The sequence below is a fragment of the Ananas comosus genome, linkage group 22 (assembly GCF_001540865.1).
Source record: "Ananas comosus cultivar F153 linkage group 22, ASM154086v1, whole genome shotgun sequence".
Classification (NCBI taxonomy): domain Eukaryota; kingdom Viridiplantae; phylum Streptophyta; class Magnoliopsida; order Poales; family Bromeliaceae; genus Ananas; species Ananas comosus.
This window is the reverse complement of record NC_033642.1, coordinates 7,720,446-7,735,512: the sequence shown is the minus strand read 5'-3', so window position 1 is coordinate 7,735,512 and position 15,067 is coordinate 7,720,446. Positions and strand designations below refer to the sequence as shown.

The 15,067-nt window shown below is 37.4% G+C and overlaps 1 protein-coding gene across 1 annotated transcript; it reads right to left on the bottom strand.

Moving 5' to 3' along the window:
• On the bottom strand, positions 7,606-12,979 carry LOC109726915 (histone-binding protein MSI1-like). The gene is made up of 5 exons (XM_020256732.1): positions 12,288-12,979; positions 11,263-11,415; positions 9,805-9,929; positions 8,898-8,993; positions 7,606-8,066 (listed from the first exon to the last, which is right to left on the bottom strand). Exons 1-5 carry the CDS (start codon positions 12,927-12,929, stop codon positions 7,835-7,837), a joined length of 1,248 nt encoding a protein of 415 aa, XP_020112321.1. The 5' UTR covers positions 12,930-12,979; the 3' UTR covers positions 7,606-7,834.

Genomic DNA, 15,067 nt, shown 5'->3' with positions numbered 1-15,067 from the left:
AGTCATTTGCTGTGTAAGTTTTCGGCCCTTAGATTAAAAATGTGCGGTTAGGATGATGTGGCCCCTAGGTTGATGGGTGGTTGTGTTGAATAGTATAATCTAACGCTAAAAAATTTAAGCACCTAGTGCTGGTACTTACAAGCATCATAACTGAACTATATATATATATATATATAGCTCCGGCTATAGTGCTTTTAAAAGTAGCAAGCACTTGGTGCTTATAAATTTTTACCGTTAGATATCTGCCTTTGATCATTTTACCTGTTAGATTATTAACTATTAAACCAACACCCACTCAACGCCTAGGGGCCCACATCATCCTAACCGCACATCCTTAATCAGAGGGCCAAAACTTGAAGCACCAATGATTTGATACTTTTAAAAGCAATAGGAGCTCAATTATATATATATTGATATATATTAGCTAATTACAGAAACCTCCCTGTCAAAACCCGTTTTTTCACTTTTCCTCCTGTCATTTAAAAACCTACATTTTGCCCCCTAATAAATAAAAAATCTTCAATGGGGTACGGTGTGAACTGTGATGAATAAATGACCATTTTGCCTCTCACCATTTTGCCCCTCATCAGGTTCACAGAAGGAAGGTGAGGGCATTTTTGGCATTAAAAAAATAAATAATATTTATAAACGGAACCCTAACGATTTACTAACGAACAGAGGGCGAAGTGAACATTTTTTTTATTTTACAAGGGGCAAAGTGTAGGTTTTTAAATTGATAGGGGGGGAAGTGAAAAATCAAGTTTTGACAGGGAGATTTTATGTAATTTAGCCATATATATATAGATATTATATATATATATATACTATATATATATATAGAGTTGAGCTGGAATACTATCGGTAGAAACGGGCTCCATTGCCACCCATTTGTTTTCGATGATGGAGCCTCAAATCGGACGATCGGTACCGCTTGAAAATGATCTATACCACTTGAAGTATCTAGAAAATCAATTTTCATGTTTTTACAATATTGTTCTCTTGTTCATTCAGTGGGCCGTAAAAATGAACGACTGAAATATGAATATCCTCTAAAAAGTGATGATAGAAATTTTGTAATCAAGATCGAAGTTAGATCTTATTCTAAATAGTGTAAAGAATTTTCTAACCAAAATTCATTGATTTTGGATAGTTTTACACTGTTAATCAAAAAAACACCTCAATCGACCATTAAAATTACAAATTTTGAAACCTTTGATCATTAGGTCAATGATATCGCAAAATATTTGAAATTTAATTCTAGATACTTCAAGGTTATGATCAACTGTTCAACGGTGCCGATCGTTGATTTGAGGGCTCCATCATCGAAAACAATGGGTGGCAACGGAGCCCGTTTGCTACTGATAGCATTCCAGCTCAACTCTTATATATATATATAGTTGAGCTCGAATCCTATCGATAACAAACGAGCTTCCGTAGGCATCACTATTTATTTTGATGATAGAGTTCCAAATCGACGATTGGCACCGTTGAACATGATCTATACCACTTGAAGTGTTTAGAAATCAAATTTCAAACTCTTTTCGATATCATTTGGCTAATGATAAAGGGTTTCAAAATTTGTAATTTTAATGGTCGATATGAGGCGTTTTCTCGTTTAACGGCGTAAAGAGTATCCAAATCAATTGAATTTTTGTTAGAAAGTTCTTTAAACTATTTTAAAACAAGATCTATACTCTGGTCTTGATTAACAGTCTCCTAACAATTTTTGGCACGCTCGGTCAGATTGACCAGTCAAGGATCAGGGAATTTGGCTCCTAACAATTTTTGGCACGCTCGGTGGACAATATTGTAGGTAAATTTCTTATTATAAGACTAATGGCAGATGATAATGCTTAACTTACCAATAGGGGTCGTTCCTCAAATTCAGGGAACGATCAAGCCAGTAATTCCGATAATGCAGGCGAAGGCCAAGCAGTCTTACTGTTGAAGGTGAGACTAGTGGTCAATCTGACAACAAGAGCCAAATTGGTTCAAGCGACTTGACAAGATGACGCAGGTCCTAACAAGTATTGGACCAAATAGTTGCAGTAGTGCTGCTCATTTAGATGCATTATTTGTCGCAATCACGGCCTCTAATGAAATATTGCGAATAGGGTAATTATTGACTCGTAATGAACAACCTGTAACAGTCTACAAGGGCCTGTAATGGGCACCGGTATTACAAAATCCTGTAACACGATGAGTGGTCGGCGCCCAACACCAGGGGCACCTTTTAAGCAAGGATGATGGTGGTAGGTGGTGGTAGGTGAAATAGTGTTTGATCTAAAGGCTATTAGTAATCAATGAGTAGATCCAAGGGCTAAAAACCTATAGCACCAAGGGGATGATACTTTTAAAAGTATTCTAGCTCAATTATATATATATATATATATATATATATATATATATAAAAGAGAACTTCACTGTAGTATTAATAACCGGGCTTAAGCATTTTGGGCAGGTGGTTTGGACCCAACGAGTTATTCTTGGTAGTAGGTCAGATCGTTACATTTGGTATCAGAGTCAGTTCACCAGTCGGAAGTGTGAAATGAGTTTTGGCCGAGCCATGGTCGAAATGACAGATTAAGTCAGGGTCGGTGATTGTCAGATTAAGTCAAGATCAGAATGACAAAGGCTAGTGAGACAAGTCTCACATCGCCCGGTGATCTTGGGCTTTGTATGTGTATAGGGCTAACGAGAACGTTAGAATCTAAATGGGGGAAGTCTGTGACATCCAAATATTCATTAGGTATATAAGAGAATTCCACCCTACTAATAATAATTGAGCTTAAGCATTTTGGATGAGTGGGCCCAAGGAGTTATTATTGCTAGTGGGTCAGTTCGTTACACACCCTCCCTCCACCTTCCTCGCCTCCAACTCTGCCAAGGCTGCACCGCGACCCTCTTTTTTTTTCTCTCCGACCCTCCTCCACCGCCTCCCCGATTCTTTACAACAGTAAAGAGGGCAACGTCACGTCCTCTTTCCATCCTTTTTATCTCTCGTTCTTTTTTTTCTCTTCGACCTCCCTCCACCGCCCCTGCGATCCTTCACGACGGTAATATAGACAGCGGCACATTTTCTTCCTCCGTCTTCACCGGCACCAACAACGACGCCTGCGCTGGAGAAGGAGAGCTCGGAGCGAGTGTGAGTGAGAGCGGAGTTGAGAAAAAAAGATGCAAAAAAATAAAATATAAAAAAATATTTTTTTCTAAAAAAATAAAGAATCAAAGAAAAGAGAAGAAGTTGAAGTTGCACTGTTTCAAAAAAATGTTGCACTGTTTCAAAGAAATACTGTACTGTTTTAGAAAAATGTTGCATTATTTTAAAAAAAATCTTATATTCTTTAAGAAAAAAATTATACTTTTTTGAACGAAAGTTACACTTTTTGAATAAAAGTTGCACTCTTTGAACGAAAGTTGTACTTTTTGGATAAAACTTATACTATTTCTTTTCTTCCTCATCTTTCTTCTTCTTCATCTTCCTTTTCGTGTGTTTTTTTTTTCGTCCATCTCTTCTTCGCCCTACACCTCCATCGGCAGATCCTCCACACTCGCCAAAGTCGTGCCACCCCGCCCTCCTCGCCTCTAACCCCATCGAGGCCGCGCCACCCCGCCCTTCTCATGCACGCCTTGCCCTCCTCGCCTCCAACCCCGCTGAGGCCGCATCATGACCCTCTTTCTTTTTTCTTTCCGACCCTCCTACACCGCCGAAGAGGGAAAAAAAGAAAGAGTTGGAAAAAGATGGGCGGAGAATCTACCGACAGAGGTGGAGGACGAAGAAGACATGAGCGTAGAAGAAGCACATGAAAACGAAGAGAAAGGAGAAAAAGAGGAGGAAGAGGAAAAACAATATAATTTTTGTCCAAAGAGTGCAACTTTCGTTTAAAGAGAGCAACTTTTGTCCAAAAAAGTATAATTTTTTCTTAAAGAGTGTAAGTTTTTTCTAAAATAATGCAACGTTCTTCTGAAGCAGTACAACATTCTCTTAAAATAGTGCAACTTCATCATTTTCTTCTTTTCTCTTTAATTCTATATTTTCTTTATGTTTTATTATTTTTTTTTTATTTTCTGCATCTTGTTTTCTCAGCACCGCTCTCACCCGCACTCGCTCCGAGTTCTCCTTCTCCAGCGCCGGAGTCGGTGCCAGCACCGGCGAAGGCGGAGGAAGAGGATGCGATGCTGTTCTTATTATTGTCGTGGAAGGTCGCAGAGACGGTGGAGGTAGGTCAAAGAGGAAAAGAAAAAAGAACGAGAGAAAAAAAANGGAGAGAAAGAGCACGTGGCATTGTCATCTTTACTGTTTTAAAGAATCGAAAAGGTAGTGAAGGAGGGTCGGAGAGAAAAAAAGAGGAGGGTAACGGCACGGCCTCGGCAGGGCCGAAGGCGAGGAAGGCCGGAGGGTGCGCGGGCAAGGGCGAGAGCGCTTGGGACAGAGGCGAGGCGGTCGCCTCCGCTTCCGCCGACTTTTTCGGAGAGAAATAAAAAAAAACAAAAGGAACAAGAGAAAAAAAAGGAAAGAGAAAAGGGAATAAAGTTATTTTGGTTAGTTTTCTGAAAATCTGGCCCGAATCTGCAAAATTTAAAAAGGCGGCCTACTTTTGCAAAATCTCAAAACTAATAAATTTTTTATGCAAATTGGCCTATTTTTACTTATTCATCCTAAAATTTTTAACCCTAATTTCTTATCCCATGTCTTTTATATTAAGAAATTTTTTTTGCTTTAAGATTTTAAATATTTTTATTGTATATTATAATATTTTAAATAATGAGTTCAGTGACGCTTTTAAAACTTATAAATATGTGTGTTGTATTTAAAAATATGAGAGCGTAAAAGTCAAAAAATTGCGGATAACTTGCATACCCACCCACTAACCCGCGGGTGAATTATGGGTAAATATATTGGCTATCCAAAAATTTACGGATAAATTTTATCCATGCCCAAGTAATCAGCGGATACAATGACCCGCCCGCTAGTTACTTAAGCGGCCCATTTGCCAGGTCTTGTCCAAAGTATATATTCATTATATTGTGTTCAAACATACAAAAGAATGCAATAAAAAATTCGCATATGATTTCTCAAAAAAAAAAAAAAAAAATCGCGTATGAATCAGCCATTTCTTTAATCGCCAAACTTGATTATCAAGACTCAAAGAAAAAAACAAATTTCTTTGTATTTTTGAGGTCCTACAAAATTATATAAACTACATCGGATCAAAATTGCAGCATAATTAGTAAGGAGGAGAGGGGCGTATTGAACTGTGTAATAAAGTTCAAAAAATATAATTACTAAAATTAAAAGTTCGACCCCTTTGTGCAAAACAGAGTTAAAGATTAAGGTTTCCTATACATTTTACTTTTTTTTTTTGGTTTTGTGCAAAATTTTCAGAATGATCCAATCAGATACGTCCAATACCAGTAGGATGTCAAACAGTCGGGTTTGGATAGGGTTTTTAAAAATCCGAATCCGAACCCGAAAACCAAATTAAAACCAGTATCCGGACCCGAACCCGGCAGTTTTTAAAAATCCATACCCATATTCGTACCCGACCAAAAACTCGAAATCCGAACCCGGCGGGTTTAAAAAAATAAAGATCTAAAAAATAAAAATTATTAAATATTTTATATATTTTATAAATAAATAAAAATAAATTATGCATATATATAATTTATTCGGGTTCGGATTCGGGTTCGGGTTGGGTTCAGGTTCAGATCAGGTAAATACAAAATCCATACCTGTATTCATATCCGTCGGGTTTTTATTTTCTATACCCATAACTGAATCCATACCTGTTTAGCTCGAATAAATCCGTCCCGTTAGGATTCGGATTCGAATAATATTTCGGGTATCCATACCCAATAACATCCCTAAATATCAGCAGTCTCTCCCTTTCTTCGTTCTTCAAACTAAAATTAATTCTGCAAAAATTATTTTTCCAATAGCTAGGTGACCAAACGGGCCCTTATTTGGAACAAAAATTTTGTGGGCATCATGTGCGGGCGCCCATCGCAACCCTCGAAAATGAAAAGAAAAAAAAAGAAAAAAAAAGAAGAAGAGAGAGAGAGAGAGAGGGATAAAGAAGCAGGCGAGAGAAAGGGACGGTCGCGATTGACGCCCGCACACCACGCGGCGCCCATAGGCTCCATCCCCAAACCACTTGTTTTGGGGTCAGATGTCCGCAAAATTTTTGTCCCCTTATTTGGGTGCTACTATGGAGGCAGATTCCATTCCTGTCCCAAAGCATCTGATGCAGTTCTACTTTTAGAACGATGCCCTTGTCACTTCTGGTCACCAATTGTGGCCAAGAATGCGAGCTTTATAGATTACTGCCCTGCTGAAATGAAACAAAGCCAGGCTTCCTTTAGATTTTGTATACACATATACATGTGCAGTCTGAGCAGACGAGTCACCTGCAGATTTGCGGGTAAAACGGGCAGATACTGTCCAAAAAGTACATATTATTTTTGTTTTATCTGTTGTCCCATGGGCCTCTCCCAATTGAAGTAGTTCATCTTTATGATATTCATTCTATTATCGTGAAATCTTTATTTAAAATGATTGAATAGTCTTGTAGTATGTAGTCAATGGGTTTTAAGACCAAGTTTTTTTTTTTTTTTTTTTTTTTGGGTATATTGTGATGTTTTAAAATAGTTAGGCTATGGAGCTAATCTGCACAACTGCCTGCTCGCAGTGGGTGAGCAGATATGGATAAGAATGTTTGCTATTTAAAAATTTACAAATAAATTACACCCACGCTCACGTAACATGCAGGTATGCTGACCCACCTTTAGGTTGCCCAAACGCCACGTTTGTCGGGTCTTTAGTCCAAGACATCGTGTAAATTTACATACGCTAGTAGCCTGATTACACGAATCGTTTTGAACTATTATCGGTAAATCTTGTATCTCTTACAATGAATGAAAGTAACTTCAACTTTTATTATTATTATTATTATTATTATTATTATTATTATTATTTTATCACATATGTATATTAATTACCAAATTCTACAGGTTTCTTGTGAATTAACCTGACAATGGTTCCCTAGTGTTAGCTCCTTTCCGACGATTGCTTAGCTTTGGAAGCTACAATACAAACAAAAGAATTATGCAACAAATAATGAACATGTCTATACCAGAGCTTCAAACAAAGTCAAAAATAAGGAAAATCTTTAGATAAACTTTGTGGTTTACCGCTTTTCTACTTTAGTACCATATGATTTTAACGTGTATAACTCAACTAATCTGTCATTTCTATTTTCATTGTCCATTATACCCTCCCCGTAAGTAAATTCTGTTATTTTTATTTTTGCTTTCATTACGCCCTCCATTAACTTCTCCGTTACACCCGCCATGTGCCATGCGCATGTATCAAAAATGTCTCGCAAAGGTCGATAAAAAAGGCATAAGAGCCCTTACGGCTTAATCCTGATCGTTATTTGTGAGCCTCTAATGGGCGAAAAAAAGGACAATCTACGATACGTGTGCGCAGCACGTGATTGTTTTAACGAAAAAGTTAACAGAGGGTGTAATCAAAATACGAAAATTAAGTCAGAGGGAAGTTAAGTAATACAGTCAAAACCACAAAGTACCGAAATGAAAACACAGGAAACTACAAGGAGGTATCTGAAGTTTTCCCCAAAATAAACCACACAAAGAATAATATCTCATATAGAACATATTTAAACTTTCCATCAGCTCAAAATAGTTAACCTGAGCATGAAATCAACTCTGATAAAGATCAAGCAGAGAAATGTAAGTTTTACTGAAGCATGTTGCAATGCTATCCAAATTTCTCATTGGAGTTAAAAGAACAGCTAAATTGCACAGAGAAGCTTTAAGCGGTAGCACATAAATCATCACCGTCCTGCATATTGTGATCGTCACGAAATATGCTCTCCGCTATCTGCCAGATCTGGAGGCTGTTGTCCTCCGCCACGCTGGCGATGACCCATTGCTCGTCAGGGTTCCATGAGAACTCCGTGATGTTGGCTCTGTGGCCCCCATGAGCGAACAGAAGTTCAGGCGGCCCATCATCTGCATCTTCTTCTGACTGTTCGTCCCCAATCCTGAAAGGATTACGCATACAGATAACATGTCAAGATCAGAGATGTGATGTGAATTGGTCACGACAGTAGTCAAATGAAGGCAGACATTTCCTTTAAGAAACGCCACAGGATATCATACACAAGTGGACTTGAACAAGATACTAGAGGAGGAGATATGTCGAGGTTGTTGTCACAAACAAAGAATGTCTAGTCAGACGTGATTGTTATATAAATATGCATCTTTATTTTGAAATATATAGTTGTCGAAAGTATGTATACACATGCATAGATGTCGGTGGATGAAGCATTGTTAAACTACATGAATATCACAATTGACTTCTGCTAGGCTAGTTGGGAAAGCTTTTTATCTAACGACGCAGCAGTTCTAAGGTACTTCATTTTTTACCATTTTATCAGCCTAATTAAGGGGAAAATAGAGCATCTAATAGTTGGAGTGGGTGAAGAAGAGGACAAGCTTGCTAGAAAATCTTTAGCTGCAAATCCCATGTAGTAGTATCAACTTCAACTTCCAATGCAACCATAAAATGCCGTGCTTAATACAGTTTTTGTAGAAGTTAATTTACTATTACTATGCTTTCATTCGGAAAACTGTTGCCTTATACTAAAATTTCTTAAAATTGACCCCATCTACCATCTACAATACCAAAATGCATCGCTTTTAGTACTATAAAGAAAACTTCATTTCGTTATATGTAGCTATCATCCTTTGTGCATTAAAGAGAAAAATCCCTGCTGAATGATGGGATTTTTCTGCTCTAAAGTTATACATCCATCAATTTTAGCTAAAAAAAAAAAAAATACAACAAGCATTTACTTCGGAGTTATGTATACCTGGAAAGGTCCCAGACCATCACTCTTCTATCGGCACTAGAAGAAGCTAAAACAGTTTCATGATTAGGGCTCCATTCAACCTGAAGCACCTCCGCCCTGTTAAACCATGTTCAATCATTGATTCTCAGTACAACAGTGAAAGACAGTGGAAACCAATAGCATTAAATCACATAATAAGATTCCCTGGAATAATACAATAAAAAACATCATATACAGCAATAGGCACAGAAATTCTTAAACCAGCATTCCTATAATTGACATCAGATTGACAATCTCAAATGCAGCCATATATGATTTTAATAAGGACTTGGATACCATCTAAAAGAAGAATGTATTAACTTAATATATCACCTGCACCAAATAAAAGAAATGCCGTTGAGATCTAAAATTTGATTCTTCGAACCCAAGCATGGCGTAAACAAAGTTTTGCTCCAATTACCATGAGAATCATAAGTAATCAGTTCCCAAAAGATAGTAGTATCAAATGTAAATAGTACGCACTTTCTTTATGCTTTGAAACTTTTTAAGTCTGCAAAAGTTTTCATAACCAGCATGCAGATGCTTCGAGCATTTGAATTGGCCTTTCTCCCTCAACGGAAGCATTTAAAAAATTTTGCTTTCAATCCATTTTCATTACACTTCTTGTTGCAAGGTTTTTATCTCTCATCATCATTTCTAAGAGAACTAAAAGGTACGTTAGTCATTAAATCTAGGTTTACACCATACATGTCTATTTTGTAAAAACCTTACAGACATCATTCAAACAAGAGAGATACAACCAAAGAATCTCATAGTAGGCAAAAACTTTAACAGGTTAGACTAATTTTAAAATTGGAGGTAAAAGATAATTCAAAAGAAAAAAGTAGACTAAAATTATTCGACTATGTTGTCAAAGGAAAGCACGTACGTGTGGCTGGAAAAGGTATGCAAACTTGTTGCTAGCTTTCGCAAGTCAAATAGTTTAATAGTTGTATCAGCAGATGCTGTAGCCAGGATCCACTCATTAAATGGGCTGAAGGATATGGAGTTGACCTGGGAGAAGAAAAGCTGTTAGTTCCATCTTTTCTGTTCATGAACATGAACAAAGGAGAAATGCAAACATATAAAGAAAAGCAGAGGGTTTCTAGCAAACACAGATAACTAAGAAAGTCTAACTGTATAACTAATATCTTACATATGTGTGTACTGGCAATGCACCTCAACAAATTGCCAACTAAGTCTAAGTCAAACTCTAACTCTCTTTCTGTTTCAAATTGTGTATATGAAGATTCTTAAGTTGCACACATGCTATCTCCACAAACTGTTATTATTGCAAGTGCACAAAAAAAACAGTTTAGCCTTGAACTAGAAGGACTTGCTAGCTGTCGCACTTGAGGATATAGACAACAATTAGCATAAAAAACGAACAATCGAGAAGGGCAAAAGAATGATTTGATTCGTTTCAAGATAGACCTCCGCAAACATAATTAAAAGTTGTGGACCCCTGAAGGTAGAATTTGAATAGACCTATGACTCTTTTTCCATCACTCTCATTTATCAACTTCTTAAAGTAACACAAACGCACTCCCTACCAATATCAAGCTTTGCCTGTCCTTCTTCTTTGTACAATATTAGTTAAACGTACAAGGCTCCTCCCACGCTATTGTGTACGTACTTAGCTTAGCTAGTTTAGAGTTTCTATCACGCTACTATAGCTAGCTTTAGGTGCAAAACACGGGTTTTTAAAGCTATGAGAGATGTTCAATTCATGTTTTTTTATGATAGCTATTTAATCTTGTTAGTTAATCCATGCAAATCATCTTCTTCCAGCGACTTGCTCTCGAAATCAAATCTTCCTAACAAATCTTCAACATTTAAATCTTTCTTTTGATGCGCCTGATCTTGGTTCCTTCGTTCTCATGTGCCTAGTTAGCTTCTCGGCCACATAACCTAGAGCATTGAACCAATAACTTGGGTTTGAATGCTCAAAGAGCCCTTGAAGATCTCCTGGCAAACCACAATTATATCAATTGGTAAGCATGAGAAATTTGCACAAGCTAAAAGGGGCAACAGTAGCTTATCGATAATCATATTGACATGATTCCTGTGTTAACTCATGCATAGGAACAAAGCTAGCTGATTTGGGTACTTAGTGACTTGCATAACTAAATATTAAATATTTCAAAACAGTAAAAACTTACAAGAACACAGATAAAGGATATCACAACTCAGGTAAGCCAGAAAGATGATATTTCTTCTAAAGGAAGCAAAGAGATAGAATGCAATATGTGTAGTACAAACAAATGCATCGTGCAAAGCAAGATAATTATAGCTCGTAACAGAAGACAGCATATATAGATAAAATTCTAGTGGAAGGCTAGTTGACCTCTTTTGGATGAGCAATGATAGATTGTTGTGGCTGTTTTGATGTAGAGGAACGCAAGTCCCAAACCATCAACTTATGGTCATCTCCAACTGACCCAAATATATTTCCATCCTTTAAATGCCAAGCCACATCTTCAACTAAATCCTCGTGAGCCTGCACAACATTAACATACTCAGGAAAAAAGCTGCAAACTACCTAGTTTTTATATAAAAGGGACACAAAACACGGGAGAAGTAATAGTTTATAACTTACTAACAATTCATTTTGCAATTTCATATGCAGAATAACATGTTTTGCTAAAATTTATTGACATGCAAATATTGACAGCACAAAGTTGGCTCTTACTGGACTTCCAACAAAAAAGGGTTTGTTCTTCCTGTTCCATAGAACTATTTATCGTCAATACACTATTCTTTCGTTGGTTCCACAATAGGTGACTAACTGAGGGAAATATAAACAACTACTTGCACTGCCATAATGGTATCTCGAACTGCTTCTTCTACACATGAAAGGCGTATATAACAAAAACGTGTGTAACCATTAGGTTCATTACTTCGTTATTAATAACAGGATACAATTTGGCCAAGATCATGTTATAATGGGCCCTTTACTGGGGCTTCCTAAAGTTTTATTTTTGGAAATCATGTAAACTTGAGTTGGCAATTCCTTGTGATGCAGCCATATTGCTCGATTTAGGAGTACATGGTAATGAGTCAGAAGTAACCAAAACTATGACCCATTTACTAACCTCTAGACTTTTGACTCAATTAGTTTGATTTGAATCAATTAAGGCTTCTTACATTACAGAATTTGGGTTACACGAATCAAATGAGAAACTGAAATCAACTCCATTAAGCATTCTGCATGCACCAATTTACCCCTAAAGTGCCATCAAATACATTAAACAAATTTTTTTAAAAATTAGGTAGCAAAATCGAAACATCTAAATATTGTAGTGAATGTTTTCACCTGAAAAAGAAAAATTTACAGGATGAACTTTGAAAGGAACTTCTCAGAAGCATTACCTCAAACACATTCTTGGCATCAAGAATCGCCCCGCCGGTCGCACCGCCCCCCAAATCCCACAAGCAGATCTTGGAATCGTAGGACCCGCTCAACAGATACCCCTCCCTGAACGGGCTCCAGGAGAGCCCGTACCCCTCGGTCTCGTGCCCCTTGAGCACAGCGTCGGGGCCGCCGCCGCCGCCGCAGCCGAGGTCGAACACGCGCACCTCGGGCCCGCACGTCTTCGTGGCGACCACCGCGGGGTTCTGCGGCATGTAGCGCGCGCGGTTCACCTCCCCCTGGTGCGGCACGGATTGCGCGATCGTGACCGTTGGGATTAGGGTTTCGTCGTGGGGAGGGGCGAGGGGGAGCTGGACCTCCGCGACCATGAGGGAGTTGGGGTCCTCGTCGGAGGTGTGGGTGCCGAGGAGGAGGCGGCGGCGGAGGGGGCCTCCGGCGCCGCCGCCCCCGCCGCCGCCGGAGGAGGAGGAGGAGGAGGAGGAGGGGAGCCACTGGACGGTGAGAGAAGGCCACTCGAGGGCGTGGGAGACGACGAGGTCGTAGAGGAAGGGGGCGTTCTTCTTCCACACGAGGAACTCCTCCGCCGCCGTCGCCGCGGAGCCTAGGGTTCCGGCACCTTCCTCCGCCGCTTCCGCTGCCATTTTTTCTAGCTTGGGTTGAGCTCCGAGGGTCCTCCCTCTCCCGCCAAAATGCTCGGCATATATATATCGCTGGTGTAGCGAGGTGGGGAGAAATTCCTGCGTGAACCATGCCTACCACGTCATCTGTGGACCAAACTGTGCTCCCCAAAGGGTGTAAAAGTTCTAAAATACGATTATAACAGCATATTATGCATATCTCCCGTCAATCACATTACTTTCCAAAATTTAGCCATTCGATTATAATTTTTTCTGTAATTCTTTTTCAAAATAAAAAATTTGAATTGCTTGTGACATAATAATATAGTATCACTGCTATATAGAAAACCACCATAGAGGAAGGTGTGTATATTTTCTTCTATGCATCGACTAATCTGCTGCTCAATCACTACGCGGGATAGATGTCCCGCTACATTCTATAATATTTTCATTACTTTATTAACATTTTTTTAAAACTATCCGACTTGAGTTGAACAAAAATAATTATAGCATATTAAACAAAAAAAATGAAGAATCATCAAATATTACAAGACAATGATCCGATATAAGGCCCTTGATAAGAGAGTGTAAGATTTATATTTTACTTTTGGTGTCCATTTAGTATTGCTCTTTTTAATCAATGTTTTATAAATTATAATTTTTGGAGCGAATTGATATTTTCTGAGGTAAATGTGATTTTATCAGGGTACGTAGTTACATTGTTGTACCATCTCTTTCGTATCTGTATAAGAGTTGGCAATTCTAAAATTTTACTTTTTGTTCGAGAATAGACGATACGTTAGGACGCAGGAATCAAATCTCCAATCTCTCAAATAAGAGGAAGGGAACATAGTAATAAATTAACTACTTATATGAAGGAATTGAACAAAAAGTAAAAAATTTTAATTCGAACATCTATGAAATATAAGAAAAACCAAAGTGGTGTGAACACCACCCTCTATGGTCCTTGTTGGTAACTAATGTGTTTCCAAATTTGGAGGTCATAGGTTCAAGGGCTGGTACTTAAGTGGGGGAGAGGAGAACAAAAGGAGAAAGAGGTATTTTAAAATACCTCCATTTTGTTCATTAATATGTAAATATATTTTATCTTTTTAACTTAATTAATTAGAATAGCTCCCCCGTTGATAGTACTGGTAAGGTATGAAACAATATGGATGCTGTGAGAGAAATTTGGAATTCAATTTTTTATTTGTGCATTTCAGAAATAGAACTTGAGGTTTTTGACTTTTTAAATGATATAGCTGGGAAAATAAAAAAATTTCCTAAATTTGCTGCTACTACTCCAATCAAAAGTAAATTGACCAATGTTATTTATACACCTGAAAAGTAGATGCAAATTTTAAGAGCTTTTTTTTTTCATTTTATGTACTAATTATTTCATTATTAATATATAATGATTTTTGTATTTGTTAATGTACAAATATATTTTGTTTTTAACTTAAAGGTTATAATAAAATTGGGAAAACTTCAAAAAAACCCCTGTGGTTTCGCACTTTCTCACCTTAGTACCCTGTGGTTTAAAGTGTATTAATTTGCCCTCTTGTGGTTTTATTTTTATCTTTTCAGCAGCTTTTTTCTTAATATTTCGTTATATTATATACAAAAAACTTTAGATACCTATCTAGATTTATCGAATATTTACTTTAGTACTTTAATTTTAACTTTGCCACTGATTTAAGAAAAAATAATAATAAAATTGATAATAAAAAGAGAAAAACGAAATCACAGGAGGGTAAATTGATACACGTTAAACCACAGGGTACTAAAATAAGAAAGTGCGAAACCACAGGTGAGTTTTTGAAGTTATCCCTAAAATTTACCCTCTAAAGTATGAAAAATAATCGTATTTAACGACATGCATGAGATGCTATCAGAGAATTCCGGGATTCAATTCCCATTTGTGTGTTTTAAAAAGGGAACTCAAAGAGGCTTTTGGCTTCTGGAACAATATATAAGTAGGTACTTAGGGCATTTCGTTAGATATAATTGCAAACCATTATATATATAAAATGATAAAATTTAAAAATATAGTAGTTGCAACTACATACATCCCATTTAATTGGATGTAGTAAAAGGCACTGCAATTAGAAATAATTTGTTTGGTTGCATATAGTTGAAAATTATTTTTTTAAATTTTATCA